Source organism: Phocoena phocoena, chromosome 12 (assembly GCF_963924675.1).
Source record: "Phocoena phocoena chromosome 12, mPhoPho1.1, whole genome shotgun sequence".
NCBI lineage: Eukaryota > Metazoa > Chordata > Mammalia > Artiodactyla > Phocoenidae > Phocoena > Phocoena phocoena.
Genome location: NC_089230.1, coordinates 611,658 through 632,839, shown reverse-complemented (window position 1 = coordinate 632,839; position 21,182 = coordinate 611,658). Strand labels below are relative to the sequence as shown.

The following is a 21,182-nucleotide window of genomic DNA, read 5'->3' as shown; positions in this document are numbered from 1 at the left end:
AAGGAGTGTGCATAATAAAACGTTTAAACCCCATTTTGATTAGTCTGTCAGGTGACTAAACACGACTGCAGTGACTTACGAAGTTACAAAGTGTCAGCGTTGAAGAGTTAACTAAAAGCAAGTCCGAAACGTAATGACTTCTGCACACTTGCCTGAGCATGGACTAAAGTCCCATGCCTACACCCCAAGCAGGGACAGCACCTCCCGTCCAAACAGGATTTCCTGGTAGGCAGGTCCCAGTTAAAGACAGTTCTGAACCCACCTGCACCAAATCTCATCAGGTCATTTGTAATTTTATCATCTTGGGCTCCTATTAAAAGTCTTCCGTTATTAAATAACTTTGCTATGCTACCCATGGTAGACAAGAAAGGATACAGATTAGGAAAGTTACATGAAAATAATAGTAACTTTTAGGCTAACGGAGAAATAAAGTGTTTCAAATTAAGCTGCATGATATTACCACTGAACTTCTGGAAAGAGACAGGGTACTAAGATAAAGACCTTTTGGGAGATGGAACTATTCTTCTACCTGAAATTGGTTTCAAGGGTAAGAGTAGCTTGTAACAAAATGAATGAACTTGCAGATTTTAAGCACACAGTTTCAGAAATCTTTTATTGGCATAAAAATGAGAATGTTGTAAATTGGCACCAAATACTTCATTTCAATGCACATTACAGTATTGGGGTCAAAAACTATCCCTCTTTGCTGTTTTTCCCCCTTCTGCCCACTTTCCTGGGTGTTGGGGGGGCTTGCTGACAACAGTCACAAATCCAGCGACCTAGGAGAAAAATTGTTAGTTAATACAGGATGAAATTTAACTTTTTAGGACTGAATTTTAAACCCAGTTAGCTCTCCTCCTTTGGCAACGGCTATTGATAATCCTCACTGGATTTCTGGTGGGACGGGCACTAAGGAGTTCCTTAATTTAAGGAGAAAAATGCAAACTTCCCTTAAGGTAATCCGTGTCATCAATGCCCTGTGAGTGAAATGCACAGGGGGAGGGAAGGGGTCATGGGAGGAACTAAATAATGGTAGGGACCTTTCAACAGTTAAAATCCTTTCTGAAGTTCAAACACTATCATACGCTAAAAGTTCAAGCATACAAATCCCAACATAAAACCTGTTACTGACTTCCGCTTATTTTCAGCCTGTGCGCTCCTGGCATCCTCTCAAGCGCTGGTGTGCTGCACTCACACAGCCCTGTAAAGCGTGTCAAGTGTCTGACGGCACTGTGATGAGCCCTACAACGTACTTGATCTCAATCACTGAACAAGTCTGAATAAGTAAGTCGCTTGCATCTCAACAAGTCCCAGGAAACCTAGGCACGTATTTTATAACGTATGAGACGGTGTCACCCATGCAAAGAAGTTCTAAAGTTACACAACTATGCGTGTGATGTTTCAGTCCGATTACTGTGATTTACTCTCTGATTCTGTTCATTCTGGTTATCTGGAATTGTTATGCTGCCTCAACTTACAAAAATCTGGTTTAATTTGTATAAAGGCGCAGCTTCTGTTACGTTTCTAGATGACTTACAAAATCAAGGCTTTGAAACAAATGGATGCTACTCCTGTAGCTATTTCAGTAGAACACTGCCTCAATCTATATACACTGAGCTCTACTTCCAAAACTTAGAGGCAGTCTGATGTCTCACTTGTCCTTTAGTCAGCTTGTCTAAGGATGAAAAACAGGTGGACATGATCACAGCTTTGGTCACTTCTTGTGAATAAAAGGATCTCCAGGCCCTTCAGGTGATTATGGTGTTCATGCAGCCTCAAAAAAAAAAAAAAAAAAAAAATGCTGGAAGAGTCCCTTCACTCAGAGATAACATTCCTTCTTTTTTAATCTTTACCTGATGGAATAGCACCAAGGCCCACACAAAAAGTATGATAACCTCTGTCACACACATCACAGAACATCATTTCTTCTTCATGGTGGGGTTGTCCACATATAATGCAAGTCTTACACTCCATACACTGCCATGGGTAGGTCTTAATCATAGAAACAAGCTCCATGGTCATATCCAGGCAAGAAGGATGGCCTAAACCAAAACCAGTATTAGTTGTATTTCACACAAGAATTTGTAACTTAATATGGCATAATAAAATGCTAGTTTGCTTGGACGTCTCAAGAATGGCTACAATGTTTAACTGCCAAAGAGGAACGAAAACACAAAGTCGAAAAAAATACATGGACTTTATATATTTGATGATTCTTTGGTTCAAGTCTAGCTGACAACTAAGAATCCTAGTTTTCGAAGCAACAAATAGGGTGGTTAAAATGTGAAGACATGTCAATACTTACCACTGTTATCACACTGGGAGCAGTGTATAAGTGATTCAGCCTTCCCTTTCTTGTTGGACTCCTTACCCTTCAGACAAATTCCACATAGAGCATTTGGAATGACCTTTGGCTGGAAGGGTAGAAGAGGGCTATAAATTCATGCCAGAAGAACTTACTATGGGTTCAAAAGGAATTATCACTGTATTGCCTTATCTTTACTCTGGTTAACTTGCTAATGAGGACCTTTTTGAAGGACATAACCTGACATGAATCTGCCTTCAACATACAACAGCCTACCGACTAAAGCCTTAGATTTCATTTTTAAATTTTGTCAATGGCATGATCTCATGTTAGGATTAGATACAGCATTCTACACTCCCTACATGCCCAGTAAGATCCGTATAATGAACTGGAAGGGAAGACTAATACATGTCAAACTGCACTATTAACTGAAAGAGAAAAATCCAAGTACTGAGTGACCACTACACGGAAGTTTTAGGCTTGTTCCCAAAGGGAAAACTCCATTGTAAGCAGCTTATATGCTCATCTTGTTTAAAAAACCTGATATTCTCCAAAGTTGCGAAACTAGATCTATAAAATCTAAGTTACAAAATCAATGTTTTAACATTTTTAATTGCAAGATGTCTCAGCATACAATCGTGCGCAAAAAAGGTTTGTGTGATTATTCCCTTTGCATATCTAATACATTAATAAAAGAGCCTATATTTAAGAGGAAAAGCATTCACTATGACATACAAAACATGAAAAAGTAGTTCTCAGACAGGCAAAATATGAAATTATCACTTAAAAGTATGCAGACACCCTATGTTTTAAGTACCATTCATTTTTCAGATTAAAAACAGGCACTATCCAATGAAGGCATCTGGGCTTTAAGAAAACACGTGGCAACACATGGAAAAGAACAAAGAAGAAGGTTCACTACACCTGAAATCGGGAGGGGAAAGGGGACATTGGAAGATCACAGCCTCGACCGTAGTAACACGATATTCACTGGCTCCACATGAACATGGGGCAGTGGTAGGAAAGGAGAGCAAGCCGGGGCCAGGTAGGAAATGGGGGCCGGGGGCATGTTCACTCACTCACTCACTCATTCATTCATTCATTTATATAAAAACTGGGAGAAAAGGCATTTTAAATAGAAATATTGTATTTCTGTTTAATACAACCCAGCCAAATGCATCTTATGTTTCCCTTTCCTAAGCTACTGAACAAACGAGGAGCCTAAACAAAATTCCAACTTTGCATACTGTATTATTCCAGCTTTGAAATGTCTCACTGCCACCTTCAAAACCTGCACAGCCTAATTTGTTCTGAATTCTTTAGGTTTTTTAAATTTTTTTTAATTATCTTTCTCTACAAAAGATGACAGAGGCATTCAAAAATAATTTTTGGCTTATTTATTTAAAAAAAAGTCAACCTTATACATAAATATTATAAAAACAATAACTCTAAACAATCACAAATGTCTCTACAAAATAATAAATATCATGGAAGTTAAAACATACATATAAAACTTTACTGTTGACTATTCTCCATCTCCTGTGTATCTTTATACCCTGCTCCCCAACGGAAGGGTAGTGTCACATGCTCAAACCTCTTAAGTCTTGCAGTGTAGTTACCCTCTGTTGTCACTGCTACATTCTAAGCATAAAAGGTTCTCATTCCTAAATAAAAAATAGCTAGGAAGTGCACTTCTATGATCCAAATTCTGGTTCAGTTATGATCAAATCTGTAACCGCCATAATATACAGCAGAAAGCTACCTATCAATCCACCAAAAAAAAGAAATATCTTTTGGTTACGGTACCTGCACTAAATGTAAAAGATACACTTATTTAATACTTGTAGTTCAAGTTAGATACTGGCATACTAAGTACTTTAATATTTTTCAGTAAAGTCAAGGAAGTAACCACACAGTATTGAGATCTAAATCAAGAACTCCTCATAGGAGATCCTTTACAAAAAATCCAAAAGAATAAAACACAAAGCTAGTCATTCACATTCTAGAGCAGTTCAAGTTCTACAATCATTAAAATATACATTGAACACCTATGATAAAAGGGATACCAAGAAAATTCTAGGTTTACTTCTAAGCTTAAAATCATAATGTTTTGTTAAACCACTTAAAATTTTTCTTACCCAATAGTCTTCGTCTTGATGAAAAGAGGGAGAGACGGGTGGAGAGGGAGGGAGAGGGAGAGAGACAGAGAGAGAGAGAGAGCTTTGCAGCATTTTCTATGATGATATGCCACAGCTCAATATAAGAAAACACTTTGTTCACTCAAGCACTCCTGAGCTCTCTCAGAAGCCACACTGCTCACGTGGAGGACTGTACACGTCGGGTACCAATCGCTGACTGGGAAGCTCGTCTCTCGGGCTTTGCAGTGGTGTGGAGGAAGGGAACAGTGTATGGAACTCTCTGAAGGTTAATAAACGGAACCCTCCATACATGTCTGATGGAGACAGTCCTACTTCGTAACAGCACAACATCAAAATTTCACTACTGACAAGAAAAAATAATCTCCCTAAGAGTTCTCAGCATCTCAAATAAAAGGCTCACAATACACTTATTTTCCTGCTTGAAAAACAACCAAAGATAGTGAGACTTCCATGTTAGCATTAATATAGTATAGATTTTAATTATATACTTTTAACATAGGCCTGAATCCTAATAATTATGCTGCGATTTCAGGTTAATGTAACCTAACAATACTGTCCTACAAAATTAAGGGCAAGCACTAGTGAATCTTATTAAGCAAGACATCAAATACATTATAATTTTTCTTAACTCCCATATTTTAAAACATGTTTATATATATGACCTTCAGCTTAAAGTACCCTAATTTTTAGGCACATCTTGGCTTATTAATACTTTTCATAGAGAGGGTAACTTTTAATAAACATGTTCACATTAATGTATTGTCTAGATACTGGTTGTTCCAAACTTTGAAATAACTGAAACACTTTCAGGTACTAAAAATGTTCACAGATTATAAAATGCATTCTGCGTATCAGACTCCCGTGAGTACTACCAATTTAGGTCAATCAGTTCATTTCTTCTACCTTAAATCAATGATAGCATTGAATAGTTCTTCACTTTCAGCCTCTAAACATCTGTTTCAGTATTTTTTCTTTTTTAACCCATGATTAATCCAGGCTTACTTTCTGAAAGGTCTATGTAACACTGACAGTGTGCTTTGAGCTGCAGCTCCCATTCCAAGCTCTTCCAGGACCAGAAGCACACTGTTAGCAAACACAGCAGGCCAACTTTCCAAAACTTAATCTCTGGAGGTCATTTGCTTTCAATTATTAAGCATTAATTTAAATCTTTAGTTTAAAACAATTAGATAATCTATGTATGTAAAACAAGGACAAAAATCACATGGCTGCAGCCTAGTGCAGCCGTCCTTGCTGAATGAAGCTGGGCTGAAAAAATATATACTTGAAAGCTGATGACGTAAAGGCATTTTCTAATTAAATACGGAATATGCTAATTTGTGAAGTTGCTTTTTTACTTCAGGAAAAGAAAGGCAATGGACTGTTAGCAGGGCTCTGCTTAGGCTAGGGACACTGGCCAGCGCCCACTTGAACCCGTGCTTCTGGATTATACACCACAACCCTGACCTGACATACACAAGTGTTCAGCAACTCCGCTCAGCAAAACTTTCTGATCAACTTACTCTAAAATGCTCCTTCAAAACCCCTTCATAAGCACGTAACAAGCATACTGATACATAGCAGACTGAAAAGTGTATATTTCACTGTTACCACTCAAAACATAAAACTTGCAGCTAATTCTTCTCCTTTTATGATACTCTTAAATCCCCATATATGAATAAGGCTACTCATCGCTCACCCGACCCTCTGAAGGGGAAGGGGCAGACGGAAGGAGGAACTGATAAAAATAACCCTATTGCTGACAGCATGCTACCTGACTCTGAGAATAACCGGATCAAAAAGTTAACAAGTTAACATCTAAGCCAAACCACCTGCTAGATAATGCGTAAATCCTCGTCACAGAACTGCACAGGCTACCTGCCAAGGTTAGGCTGAAAGCCACCACAATGTAGACCACTTTTACTGTTTTCCACCAGAGGGTTAGCTCAACGTGGCCAGTGAGTGGACCCAAGAGTTCCTAGACTGAACCCAGATGGCTCTTAGTGAAAGGCACTGCAGAAATGCAGCCTGGCCTAAGGGGCTCCCTCCCCACTGCATGGCTCAGCGGGCCCAGCTTCACCAGTACCAGGGCGCTTTCAGCATCAGACCATGATGCTTTTTAGTCTGAGGAAACAAGTATAAAGTTCTGCCTATTAGATCACTCCTTAAAAACCCATACTTGCCTGGTTATTATTTAAAAGAACAAAAAAAGATTCTCTTATCAATTGTACATATACAGAAAACAGAAGCTAAACCATAGCCAAAGTGATAGAAAAGCCACCAGGAAAATAAAGCAAAAAGGAAGGGAGGCTGACAGAGGGCACACACCACAGAAGAACAGCTAGTGAAGTGCAGCAGGCAGGAGCTCCACAACTTTGAAATTCAGAGTTAAAATATTTCAGGGAGAGAGGCTGGTCAGGAAGGAAGCTGAGTCAGGGGCTTTTTTCTTCTACCTTGTACCCAGGAACTGACTTGGACAGTACAGAACGTTTGGAAGCATCTTTTCGTGGAGGAGCAGCCTTGTCCCTGGACCTCTGTCTTCCCTGCAGAGGCTCCTCCTGGCCTTCAGGAAGGCCTTCCCCCTCAGACACGTTGCCAGAGGAGCTGTCCTGCAAGCCAAAGGCACAAACAGAGGTTCCTTGGAACTCATGCAGATTTGAAAACTACAGAATATATCCAAGAAAAGTTTTAAAGTTCCATTAATTCAAAAATAAAAAGAGAATTCTAATCTAAGAAAACATCTTCCAGTGTGAGACTGAAAGAAGTCATGGTAAGAATCATTTATCCATCTTACATTATAGCTAGTTCCATTTATATCAGCAAGTACCTTAATCGACTTTGTTTTCTGACCTAAGTCAACAGTAACAGAATTATCTACTTCAGCTATTATTACACGACACAGCTTCAACACCATTTTACCATGTCACAAGGGAGCATATTTGTTTCACACAAAAATATTCTTTAAAAAAGAAACTACTTTAACCAAGTGTGGGTATTTTTACTGAGTAATAAAGGTTGTTAAAGAAGTTCTTCAAGCCCACACCTGTAACTTCCTAATGTTAAACTAGGCAGAGGGCCAATATCGTCAAGTATTTACAACAGTATCAGACATATTGTACATGTTCAAAGTTTAGGAGTTCAATATTCACTTAATTCTTCATTTTTTAATTTAAAATTTTCTAATTAGAATAAAAATGTTACATTCATATAAATTATGAAAATTATAAAAGAAAAGACCAAGTTATCCATAACCACCCTGGTAAATATCCTGAGACAACGCCTGGGAACGTGATGTATCTCTTTTCTAGTTACGTGTTTGTACAGATACCCAGATTCACACACTAACACACGCACACATCCTACCTACATGTGTGCCCTCATCTTTTAAAACACAAACATGAAGCTGAATTACACTGTATGTGTGTGTGCATCTGTGTTTTAATATTTTTAAGTGTTATGTGCACTTCATCACATCATTAAATATTCTTTGAACTGCATTTCTACCATGTAAATGTAATATGTAACCCACTGTGGACATGATATTTCTAATTTCTGCTATAGAAAATAACACTCCAATGGACATTTCTTCATTGGATTTTAAATTTTGTTACCATCTGATCAGGTTCTTCGGATAAATTCTATTAGTGTATTTGCCAAGTCAAATTCCATGGAAGTTAAAAATCTTGGTACAGACTGTGAAAACACTTTCCCAGAAAGCTGTATTAACCAACACTCCCACTAGCAGTGTAGGAGAGTGTCAACTTCATCACACCCTCGTCACAACACAGCACCCCTGTACCAACGTGACGGAAGAAAAGCAGTGTCGTCACTTTAGTATCTGAAGAGCATCTTTCTTTAATGCGATATGTATCAGTAAATATGTTTTAGAAGCTGTTAGTGACAAAGTGTAGTGCCCATTAATGCTAACACAACCCCACGTTCAGGTCGGCTAGAAAGATATAAAACGGCCAGCTGCTTAATATGCCATGCTAAATAAAAATCAAACCCCTGACTACTGTCTTCTTTGTTCTCCTTCAGTTCCACAGAGCACATCAACTTCCCGACTGTCCTGCAATTGCATTTTGCTACCAAAAAAAAAGTCAGGCAGGAAAACCTAACTAACAGCACATGTTGGTAACCTTAACATTATCCCAGAAGAGGCCGAAGACTATTAATTAAGCAACAGAAACACAAGTTAATGTGCTCCCCCTAACCCAAGACGGTTAAGCATAAGATTGTAAACCAATGTCTAGTACCCTGCCTAACCTGCTCATGAAAACCACAAAGGGGCAACTTTAAGGATAAAACTTACCAAAGGCCACACACAGATAGTCCGTATCAACACACACAATCAATAACTTTTCCTGATGGAAGCTTTTGGAACTTATATGCAACTGTCCTTTTTCAAAAAGAGGGTAGTGATACAAGTTCAATTTAACACTCCAGGAAAGCTATCAGCAAAACTTCAAAGGAAAAGGAGACACCTCCTACTGAAGATAAACGTTCTCACCGAAGTGCCTTTATTTTTCCGTTTCTCATCACCTCGACCATCTTCGGCATCATCTGAGTCACCATCGCTATCGAGAGCAGGGAGCTCAGGATCCAGGGGGGGCTCATAAAGCGCTGTGTTTAATGGCAAATACCGCAGTTCATCTGGCGAGTACCTATAGTTCAGAGAGAGGATTTTCAGTTTTCCTTTTTTCTTTTTTTGGCTGTGCCGCACGGCTTGCGGGATCTTAGTTCCCCAACCAGGGAGAGAACTGGTTCCATCCCGTGCCCATGCCCGTGCCCCCTGCAGTGGGAGCTCGGAGTCTTAACCACTGGACTGCCAGGGAAGTCCCCAGTTTTCCTTTATTGTTAAATATATATGGACTAATTTTGAACTACGATAATAGCCTTAATATTAACCACAAATACTTTTGAAAAATGATTAGAGGCAATAAATACTTTTTTCATTTTGGTACTCAAATAGGGACAAGGAATTAAAAAAAAAGCCTAAACATTTTTTCACCAGTCTAATATAAAATGTATATTTGATTCTTGTTATCAAAAGATTATGTCTCTCTCCTTTACCCTCAACACCCTCCCCCCGCAAAAAATGTCAGCAGACAAGGACGAAACTGTGGCAATACAGAATCCTGCCTGAGCACCTCCACCCTCCCACTTTCCTGAGTCCTCACTGCCTGTGCACTGCTGCTGCTTCACCTGTAAAGCAGGTATGGTAACAAGTCCACCTCACAGAGTGAACGTGAGCATCAAATAAATTAACACAGGTAAGTCACAGCGGTGCACAGTACAAGATACTATTTAAGAAACAAAATTTCCAGCAACAAATTATTTTAAACCAATTTGTGAAGCATGTATTCTAACAAATGTAATCATCTCTTTCATCTGAAACTAGGGATCAGCAACCCCTTCCCCAGGTCAGTCAGCACACGGCCTGCAGATGACGTCCGAGCCATCCCCACAGGATCGCACCAGGCGGCTATCATCTCGGAACCTCAGTAGGGAGAGGACACTGGATCAGCATCCCGCTGACCTAAGACGTCACACCAGAAAGCACAGGGGTTGGGACACAGGCCTATCACTCAATAATGTGCTTTGCCCAAAGTGAGAAAATGAAAATGTGCTGACCCATGATTTAAGTTTGACTTTCAAATAGTGTGATTGTATAGTCTATTTGTTTTTAATTTTATTTATTTATTTATTTATTTATTTTGGCTGTGTCGGGTCTTTGTTGCTGCGCATGGGCTATCTCTAGTTGTGGCGAACGGGGGCTACTCTTCGTTGAGGTGCGCGGGTTTCTCATTGCTGTGGCTTCTCTTGTCGTGGAGCATGGGCTCTAGGCACATGGGCTTCAGTAGTTGTAGCACGCGGTCTCAGTAGTTGTGGTTCTTGGGCTCTAGAGTGCAGGCTTAGTAGTTGTGGCACATGGGCTTAGCTGCTCCACGGCATGTGGGATCTTCCTGGCCCAGGGCTCGAACCCGTGTCCCCTGCATTGGCAGGCGGATTCTTAAGCACTGCACCACCATGGAAGCATGTATAGTCTATTTTAAATACTACTGTCTAAAGAATATTCTCTATCCTAGAAAGCATAAGGTTTTTTATGAAGTAAAAGCTGAGATTTTGACACAAGTGATGCTGTGGGCCCTGTTTTCAGTTATATCCAGGTTGGAAAGGAGAGACAAGCAGCGTTCTTGCTACAGGAACGGAAGCAGTGGCAGGCCAGGGTAGCAGAAGCTCCCAGGTGGCCATGCCTCCCCACAGCCACTCTGTGCCTTCCTTCACACCCTCTACATCTGTGAAAATGCAGACGCCCAGGCAGAAGGTCTGGGGGCGTGCTTGAGAGTCTGCATTTCCAATAAGCTTCCACATGACACCAGCGATGCTGGGCCATGGACCATACTTTAAGGATGGAGGTCTGGAGAACCCCTGGCACCTGTCCACAGAAACACAAACAGGTGGGCAGTGAGATGGCACCCCAGGCTTTGTCAGCAGATGTTCAAGTTCTGTAGAGAGCATTCTTCACCACAGAACCATAGAAGATACAAAAGACTGACACAAATCTTATACATCTTATGGTGATGCTTATAGAGCTAAAAACTTCTAGAAGACAAACACAAGGCTTTGAAGTCCCTCACCAACACTGATGTTAATGGTAAAAAAAAAAAAAAAAAAAACCACTAAGTACCTTTTGTAATATTCCTGGAACTGTCCAGGGATGAGGGCCACTGGGTAAGAACTGACCTTGGTTCTCTCTGTCGGCAACACTTTGTACTTCCCTTGAGGCACCTGGATAACCTGGTTTAACACAAAGAGAAAGACACACCGGACTCCATGCGAAGAATCAAGGCTTTAGGAAAACAGCTCCCTCTTGCTCTCTACCGTGTTTCTCCCCGCAAAAGCTAAAAATATAAGAGACGTTAGGAGCTATGACCTAAGGGGGTTGGTATTCCTAGTTCTAGTGAGTTCGTCTGGCTGTTTACCGTGGCCGTCATTTCTGAGGAAAGGCAGTGTGTCTGCTCACCACTTAAGGGCTACTTATGAAACCTCTGGAGCTCAACGTCCTCATCTATGAAACGGAAATTGTAAGTTTTAACCTCATGTGGTAGGGGTGAGAAGTACGTGAACGACTATGGAAGTCTCTTATACCTACCCCTGGGACACACAAGGATGCTATGCAGCTACTAGACTCCTTCAGTAGCATGCCAACCAAAAAGCAAGAGACATATCACACACACGCAGAGAAGTGAAGCAAACAGTATCAGGCACATTAAAAACGACAGCTTCGGTTCTGGGGAAGAAAAGGACATACTGCTGGTACGAAACACTACAGTAAAGGTGTTCAGTAGCCTACGGTAACAAGTAATTAGCGAGGTTCAGGGATGAATAAATGTAAGAGATCCTACATGCGTCTGTAAGTCAAAATAAGCTCTTCTTTCTTCCATACGTTCCCGGTTTAAGTTGCTGTTAAATTCAGCTGCTTTTTTGGCAGCTTTCTTAATGTACTCAGGCACTTTGCTGGCTTCAACTTTCTGAGTATTCTGTTGTTGCATTTGCTGAAATAAAAATATTACAGTTGGAAGTCACATCTAACTTTATAAAACGTCATTCCCCCAAACCAACATGGTGATTACCTGGATACTTACAGAATATTCTTTATAGTGATCTGTAATTCGTTGGCGCTCTTTTTCTTGAAGAATGACAGAATATTCAGCATGCTTGGCTGGATATTCTTTTATCATTAAATCAATTACTTCATCACTGCGCAATGCTGTTAAGCCTATTTCAGACCAAAGAAAAGGTAAAGAAGCTTTTTCAAGGCTAAGTGAACATACCACTTTGCAAAATTTGCTTTTCCTTCAAACTACTCTACATTTAAGAAGTTTTCCAATAGTCAAAGCAAAATAGTTTAATACATTCAAAAATAGTAAAAAATAATACTCATAATACAAAGTCAAACAATTAAAAAGAAATAGATTACCAAAGCTGCAAAGGCAAATAAATCAATTTTTCAACCAAAACTTTTTTAAGATTCTACATACTATATATAAACACATATCCCTTTACTAGAAACAACTGCTAAATAATGACACACACTAACCACTGGCAATCAACATGGGACACTAGATGAGAAACGGACTTTTTCAGTATATACTTCAGTTCTCAGTCTTCAAATTCGATAGACCAGAAATATTACAGAGTCAATTCAAATTTCACCAAAAGCATCAGCACCCACACATAAATCACAAAGGCAACTTCTGGAACTCATGGCATCAGATTATACCAACTGCTGAGATGAACTCCCATGGTTTTATATTAAAAAGTTGCCTTAATATATTTATGAAGGGAAAATTACAAATAAAGCAGGGAGATAACTATATATAACTAAAAATTGAGCAAAATTTGCCTTTTAAGAGACGAGGACCAATACTTTTAAAAAGTACTGTACAAATTTTGCACACAAAACATACACACACTTTGACACTTCTGTTAAAGTTATTAGAAAATGATATTGTTATAAAACATCATTCTCTTCTGTATTTTAACAATAATCAAAAATGAAGTTAACAGTTTAGCATTTAAATAATTCAATCTATTTATTAATTCTGTAAAATATTTTGGGAAAGAGAATAAATACTCATCCGGTATCGCCTCATTAATGTTCATTACCTAGAGTGCACTGTGTTTCTGTAATGACATTCAGCTCTCTCAGGTACAGTTTCTCCTTATGAGACAAATCTCGTCGCTCTAAATCTCCAAAAAAAAAAAAAAGAATAAAAGACTATCAAAAATAGTCTTTTGCACTTGTAAAACTTTTAAAAGCTTAAAAACCTTTAAAAAATGTTTAAAGTTAAAATCTTCATGGATTTAAAAAAGTATTCCCTGTTACATATTCCAAATATTATTATTAAAAGACTACACAAAAAAGCTTACAAATTAAAAAAAATGAAAGGTAAAATAAAACTGAAAACAGAGTAATCCAAAGCCAGAAGGTAAGACAAATAGCTGTACTAAACTAGCTGGTGAAACACAGCCTCTCCAAGTTCAGATACAGCTGATGCAGCTACCTCGATCCCTAAGGCCAAGAAGCAGCAGTCAAGAAACAGAGCCCTTAGTTCATTCATGGGGCTACAAAAGGATTTCTCCCTCAAGTTTTTCCAGGAAATTCATCTTCCTCATTTTGCTTGTATATCAGTTTACAAGACATAAGAGAGATGCTGAACGAATGAAAGCTGCAAATAAAAATCAGTCAGCAGAAGAATATAAAACACGTTATAAACAATCCGTACTCAAGTATTCAGCACTTGACAACCTATCAACAAGAATTACTATTAGTTAAAAGCTAGATGTAGGGCTTCCCTGGTGGCGCAGTGGTTGAGAGTCCGCCTGCCGATGCAGGGGACACGGGTTCGTGCCCCGGTCTGGGAGGATCCCGCGTGCCGCGGAGCGGCTGGGCCCGTGAGCCATGGCCGCTGGGCCTGCGCGTCCGGAGCCTGTCCTCCGCAGCGGGAGAGGCCACAACAGTGAGAGGTCCGCGTAACGCATAAAAAAAAAAAAAAAAAAAAAAAAAAAGCTAGACGTAATCTGTTATATAAACTAAGACTTAATACCTGGATATTTCCGTTTAAAGGAGGTCACACCCAAATATTCACTGACTTGCTCCTGAAGCATATAGTATTCTCCTGTTTCATCAGGCGGCCATTTGTACTCTATCAAATTTTCTGCTGGATAGTAGCTAAAGCTAAGCACAGAAATATGTATTATGCCTTAAATGTAGCTTTTATAACACTTTAATCATTTTTGTTTTAAAGGATATTCATTTTTAAACATTTTTGAGAATATATTTTAAGGATTTGGAAAAACTATTTTAATTATTTTAATTCTCAGTCTTCTATGATTTTGTAATACAAAGAAGTTCTTATGATTTCATGTGCATCAATGAAATTACAAAAGAGGGAGAGATAAAAGAAACAACCATCTGGAATACCAAAGCAAAAAATTACACTGGAGGACTTCCCTGGTGGCACAGTGGATAAGAATCCGCCTGCCAATGCTGGGGACACAGGTTCGACCCCTGGCCTGGAAAGCTCTTCCCACATGCCGTGGAACAACTAAGCCCATGAGCCACAACTACTGAACCTGCGCTCTAGAGCCCATGAGCCATAACTACTGAGCCCACATGCTGCAACTACTGAAGCCCGCATGCCTAGAGCCCATGCTCTGCAACAAGAGAAGCCACCACAATGAGAAGCCCGTGCACCACAACAAAGAGTAGTCCCCACTCACTGCAACTAGAGAAAGCCCACGCACAGCAACAAAGACCCAACGCAGCCAAAAATAAATGAATGTTTTTTTAAAAAATGTACACTGGACATAACATTTTCCACATATCACAAAGAACAAAGTCTCACAACTGTCAGGAACAAAGGCAACGTTTTTTAGCTTTTGCAAATCGGGGTAGTGATACCAGTTCTGAATTCTTTCTCATGGGCTTAGCACCCACAGCCACTATTTCATGCACCCAAAGGATAAAGTAATCAACTTCTGTTTCCCATCTTCTGTTCAGTGAGTCACAAACAGCAGAGAAAGCAGAACTCTAAAAACCCATTTCTCAATAAACTGAACTATAAAGTACATACACTCCACATACCCAGTGCACTACAGATCAATCCCCAATCCTGAATAGTAAAGACTACAGATGTCTGGACCCGGACCAATTCAACCTCTAAATTTCATCAGTGGATAATACAGGCAGAATATAACACCATTTTATGCATCCATCCAATTAAAAGTAACAGGCAAAAGAACAGTTTTCTCAAAAGTGGTGCTAGGAATTTGGACAACCAAATGCAAAAGTATGAAATTGAACCTTTACCTCATATCACACAGAAAAATTAATTAAAAATGGATGGACGACCTAAATGTAAGAACTAAAACTAGAAAACTTGAAGAAAACATAGGGGTAAATCTTCATGATCTCAGATTTAGCAATGGATTCTAGATATGAATCAGCAGTGGATTCATAGCATGTGCAACACAAGAAAGAGTAAATAATTTGGACTTGAGCAAAATTAAAGATTCTGTGTATCAAGACACTATCAACAGAGTGAAAAGTCAACCCACAGAATGGGAGAAAATATCTGCGAATCATATGTCTGATAAGAATGTCTAAACAACAACAACAACAAAAAATTTAAAAATGGGCAGAAAACTTGGACAGACATTTCTCCAAAGATATACAAATGGCCAATAAGCACATGAAAAGACGCTCAATTTGACTGGTCATTATGGAAATTCAAATCAAAATCACATCAAGATTCCACTTCACACCTTTTAGAATGGCTGTTATCAAAAAAAAAAAAAGGAAATACAACAAGCTGGTAAGGATGTGAAGAAGTCAGAAACTTTGTGCATTGCTGGCGGGAATATAAAATGGTGCAGCCACTGTGGAAAACAGTTTGGCAGCTCCTCAAAAAGTTAGACATAGAATTGCCACGTGACCCACCTGTTCCACTCCTAGGTATATACCCAAAGAAGTCTGAACAAATATATTTATACACCAATGTTCAAGGCAGCATTATCCACACCAGCCAAAATGTGGAAACAACCCAGTGTCCATCAACAGATAAAGAGAGAAACATAACACAGAGAATAATTATAGCAATGGAGTATAATTCAGCCTTAAAGAGGAAGGAAATTCTAGCACAAGCTACAACATGAATGAACTTTGAAGAAATTATGCTAAGCAAATTAAGCCAGACACAAAAAGGCAAACACTGTATCATTCTATTTACATGAGGTACCTAGAATAGGCAAATTCGTAATGGCAGAAAGTAGAATGGTGGCCGCCAGGGGCTGGGGATACGCGAAATGGGAATTTTATTATGTAAAAGTTTTGGAAATGGATGGTGGTGATGGTTACACAACACTGTGAATGTAATTTATGCCACTGAATTATGCTCTTAAAAATAGTTAAAATGGTGAATTTAAGTGTATTTTAACCACATGAAACATTGAGTTTAAATTGCACTAAGTAGCAAAAAGCAACTTGGCTCTCACGTTGTAAAACACAATAAAAACATTCTACAATCTTTAATGATTGCCTTTGCCAGCGCTGGGGGATAGGGAGCAGGGAGCTAATGCAGAGAAAAGACACGTACCACAAAAAACATTAGTAGGCAATAAAATGACAGTACCCAAGATCCTGACTGGACGTGTCACAGCTCCTAGAGCTATCTCCTGAGCCCATTCGCCTCCTTTTGGATGGTTGGGTCCCATCATTTGAATTATCTTCATTATCATCCTAAACATTTAAAAGATTCAAGAGATAACAAGACCAATAAATAAGGAAAGATTAATTATGTATCCTCCCAGACTTGCTAGAAGGCTCAACTTAAAGGCTTTCTAAGGACTATACAAATGTTAACTTCCTACTATAATTAATCAGGGACAAGAATCTGGAATGGGCAAGACCTGGGAAAAACTAATCTTCAATACAAATCAAAGTAAGAAAATTTTCAATAAACTTGTAAGTCTAAATCTACTTTTGCTTTCTTACCAAGAGGTTAAACTGCCTCCTGCTTTAGAGAAACACATAAAATTGCTGCAATACTCTGAAATTAAAGCAAATCCTCCTACCCTAGCTAGGATAAAAATGTACGGATCACGTAGTGTTGAACTCAACTTATAGCTGGTTTATTGGACTATTCTAACTGGCTACTTTAGGTACTTATATCCCTGTGAAAAGGGAACACAAAAGGACTAAAAACAGATGATCAATCCTGTTAATTTTTTTCTTACATTGCAAATATTTAGCAAAAAATATACCCTAATAAGAGTCATCAACCTATATAACACCACACAATACCTCCCAAAAAGGAGAGGCTTAAAAAAAATTTTAAGCGACATCTTCCACTACGTGACAATATGAAGGGCTGTTAAGTTAGACCGTTTCATTAAGGCAATGAATGATGTTATCAAGTGTCAGGAAATTAATTTAATCGCATATTAGTTAAGACTTTAAAAAATAGATTAAAAAACAAAATCAAGGTAATGTAGCTTCCTAAGACAATACAATTTTGTTAAATACCACGGTTCTAAGAATACAGAGGTAGTAAGTATGTTGGTCAAGCATGCCAAAGCTGGACTGCCTGGAATCTTACTGGACACTGCCCTTCACAGGCTGAGTGGTTATCCTCTGTGATCAGCTCCTTATCTGTAAAACTGGGACCCTAATACTGCTTCCAATACTTGGCTAATGTAGGGATTAAATGAGTTAATACATGGGAAGCCCTTAGAGCAAGGCCTAGCAAACAATTAAGTGCCCAGTAAATGTTAGTTAATATGATTATGATGCTATGATTATAAAGTATTAAAAGGCTCCACCTGGGCTTCCCTGGTAGCGCAGTGGTTGAGAGTCTGCCTGCCGATGCAGGGGACGCGGGTTCGTGCCCCGGTCCGGGAGGATCCCACATGCCGCAGAGCGGCTGGGCCCATGAGCCATGGCTGCTGAGCCTGCGCGTCCGGAGCCTGTGCTCCGCGACGGGAGAGGCCGCAACAGTGAGAGGCCCGCGTACCGAAAAAAAAAAAAAAAAAAAAATCTCCACCTGTTAGGAATTTACTCAGATTCTTTACCAAATAGCAAACAACGGGGAATATTCTCCTCTTCAGTTCTTACAAAATAAGCATTCAATTGAAGAGCTCTGTATACTCCTATAAAGAAAAGCAACCAGGTAGGAGATGGAGAACAGTCTAAATCCATTCTCCAAAAACTTACACATAACAGTAATTCTCCCAAGTGAAACATTTCATATTCAATAAGCATTTGAGTATCATTTATATTTTACTTGCTTCTGAGCACTTTAAGGGTTTTAATATCCATTGAAGCACATTTCCCTTGGCTTAAAAATTCAGACACTCAAAAAGGGACAAAAAGTTAAAAATGCGAAGTCCTCAGAAAAGCTGAAACCACAATTTCACAAGTAGTGTTTGAATTCACTATTATAAATTCTAGGCAAATGTGCTATAACATAAGGTGAACATCGGAGAGGTCAAACAGCAATATATACCTCCTAATATTATGATGGAATACAATTAAGTTGAAAGAACTTCGCTTGCAACCTCGATATTGACCCAGAAGTCCTAAGCTTTAAGGCTGCCGAAATCTCCGATATCAGCTATCTGCATTTCAGAGTCACAGGCGGCTCCCACCTTGGGATTAAACCCGTTTCTGGGGGTCCCACACTTGCTTCAGACACGCTCCTGCAGCTGGGCCTGTACTCGGTGGGGGGGGGGGGGGGGGCCGCCGCACGCAGGCCAGGCCTCAGGTTCTGCGAGCACAGCTGCGCGGAGACCCACCGCCTGGCCGCTGTCACCGGTCGGGGCACCTGAGGGCCCTCGTGCACAGAGGACCGCACAGGAGGGGCTCCTGGCATGGGCAGCCTCGCCAGGGGACCGAAGAATCGTCCCTATGCCAACGCTGACCCCGGATCAGCGAAGACAAGGGTCCTCGGGGTTCCGGTTCCCATCACGTTGCAATTCCAACTTTTCACTTACAACTGAAATACTGGGGTTGTACAACTCATCGCTCCATTGTAACCTTCTGTCACAAACTAGTAAACTAACTTTGAAAACAAAATGTTTTAATGCACGACATCCTACCGCTCATGTCGATTCCTCTCCACTCCTCTGGGACTTTAAAACACTAAGTCCGTTTTACTTCCTTAAAACAGTGCAAACTACAAAACTTGAAAACAAAAAAGTCGGCCTGAAAATAACAGTACGGTTATTTGTTCTCAAACCAAGTTCATTAACTGGCTGGCTTGTTTTTCCACTTGAACACATTTCTGTTTTTTAGGAAGAGCTCAAATATTTCAAAAAGATACTCCTCAAATGAAGAAGCTTTTAAAAACATACAGTATCCCAGACTAACGTGAAGAAAACTCCCTCCGTTTCTGAAGAAAGTTTTATTTCTACGCGGAGCAGAAAGTCCCCCGGGGGACGTGCTCAGAAGCTCCTTCGGCGCAGAAACCGCCAAAAAGACTTCGGAACGAGGCCGACTCGCCCCCGGACCCGCGCGGGGCTCCGCGACTGTGCCAGGGCTCGGTGGGCCGGACGGGCCAGCCCGACGCCGGGACCCCGCCGCCCCCTCACGGCCTCCTTACGGCCGCCACCCCCGCCCCCGGGGCCGCCCCCAGGTCCCCGGCCCCGGGCCCGAGGCGCCGCCGCCGGTCCGCCGCTCCTCACCTTCGGGGACTGCGCTCCGGGGGTGGCCGGGTCGCTGTCGCACGGCCGCGGGGACAGCTCAGCCCCGGGGCCGCCCGCCGCCGCCATCAGCCCGAGCGCCCCGCGCCGCCGCCTCCGCCGCCGCCGCCGCCTCGTCCCGGCCGCCGCCGCCGCCGCCGCCGCCGCCGCCGCCGCAGCGCGGGCCGCCCGCCGCCCGGGCCCCGCCCCCTCCGCCCGCCCGCCGCCCGGGGGCCGGCCCCTGCCTCCACGCGCCCCGCGGCCCGCCAGCGCCGCCGCCACCGCCATGGCCGCCGCCAGCGCGCCGCCCGCCGCCGCCGCCGAGGACGCCGCCCGCCGAGCCCGCCGCCGTGCGCGCCCGCTGGGCCCTCTGCTCCCTCGGCCGCCGCCGCCGCTGCCGCCCGCCGCGCCCGCTGCCGCCGCCGCCGCCGCCCCCCGGCCGCTGCCCTCGGCACCGCGCGGCCCTAGCCCGCCGCTACCCCGCCTACCGGCCGCCGCAGCCCGGCGCGCTCCGCGGCCCCACCTCCCGCCGCTCCCCTCAGCCCCCAGCCCCGCCCCGGCCCGCCGCCCTGGGCGCGCTCGCCGCCGCCCCCAGCCCGCCGCCCCCGGCCCAGCCCCTCACACGTCAGCCCTCTCCTCCCACCTCGCCCCGCCCGGGGCTCCCCGCCCCTCCCCCTCCTCCTCCATCCCGAGGGTCCCTCCCCGCCCCTCCCTCCCAGGTGTCCGCGCCCCTGTCCCCACCCCCTCCCTCCCGGGGCTCCCCTCCCCTCCCCTCCCCCTCCTCCTCCTCCTTCCTGAGGGTCCCCGCCCCCTTCTTCTCCCTACAGGGGTCCCTCTCCCGCCTCTGCCCTCCCCTCCCTCCCGGGGTCCTCGCCGCCCCGCCCCCTCCTCCTCCTCCTCCTCCTCCTCCTCCTCCTCCTCCTTCCGGAGTCTTCACCACCCCCATCGTCTCCCTCCAGGGGGTCCTCTCCCTTCCGGGCGTCCCCTCCCTCCCGGGGGTCCCTCCCCAACCCCCCTTCCCGGGGGCCTCGTCGCGGTGGACTGTGGGGGCCCTGCCTCATCTCCCGGTGTTCCCGGTTCCCAGTCGCTGCCCGTCGTCCGCCTTTGTTCTCTGCTCGCGACCTCGAGCTGTCTGGGGCTCCTGAACCACCTGCCATGGAATGTGTACTTTCCAAAGACATCCTCAGCTTGCTTTCATTTGAAAAGTTTATCCACATTCACCTCAGTGCGTGCGGAAATCATAAAACTTACAAGTTCACGTTCGACTTCGTTGGGATGTAGCTGCTGCAGCAGCTCCCACCCAAGACGGGAGAGCGAGCGTGCGGAGAGGGAGGACAGCGCTTCCGCAGCGGAACATTTGGGGAGTATACTGACCTCCGCTGGATTCTGCCTCGCTTTTTCTGGCTGCATAGCCTTAGCCGATCATTTATTGAATCTTCAGGGTTGTTGTAAAGTGCGTACAATGGTAGACCCAT

The 21,182-nt window shown here is 42.6% G+C and overlaps 1 protein-coding gene across 2 annotated transcripts; it reads right to left on the bottom strand.

Moving 5' to 3' along the window:
- Nucleotides 1-599: 599 nt before the first annotated feature.
- Nucleotides 600-19,804, bottom strand: PHF10 (PHD finger protein 10). Of its 2 annotated transcripts, none has more exons than XM_065888697.1 (12): nt 19,711-19,804; nt 16,662-16,768; nt 14,076-14,206; nt 13,135-13,218; nt 12,111-12,244; nt 11,871-12,020; nt 11,153-11,262; nt 8,972-9,125; nt 6,915-7,070; nt 2,306-2,414; nt 1,854-2,042; nt 600-779 (listed from the first exon to the last, which is right to left on the bottom strand). In XM_065888697.1, the coding sequence occupies exons 1-12, from the start codon at nt 19,795-19,797 to the stop codon at nt 694-696; spliced, it is 1,497 nt and encodes a 498-aa protein (XP_065744769.1). In that variant the 5' UTR covers nt 19,798-19,804; the 3' UTR covers nt 600-693. The 2 variants fall into 2 exon arrangements, with proteins under 2 accessions (XP_065744769.1, XP_065744770.1); XM_065888698.1 differs by having other exon boundaries at nt 13,135-13,212; nt 19,711-19,797.
- Nucleotides 19,805-21,182: the final 1,378 nt, after the last annotated feature.

What these genes read in the sequence shown, in the direction of transcription:
- PHF10 (XM_065888697.1), bottom strand. Translation starts at nt 19,797, where the DNA reads ATGGCGGCGGCGGGCGGCCCCGGGGCTGAGCTGTCCCCGCGGCCGTGC. An exon ending in ATCACTATAAAGAATATTCT is followed by an intron (nt 12,021 to 12,110) that starts GTAAGTATCCAG and finishes TTTTTATTTCAG; the next exon opens with CAAATGCAACAACAGAATAC. An exon ending in ATTTTGACTTACAGACGCAT is followed by an intron (nt 11,263 to 11,870) that starts GTAGGATCTCTT and finishes GTGTTAAACCAG; the next exon opens with GTTATCCAGGTGCCTCAAGG.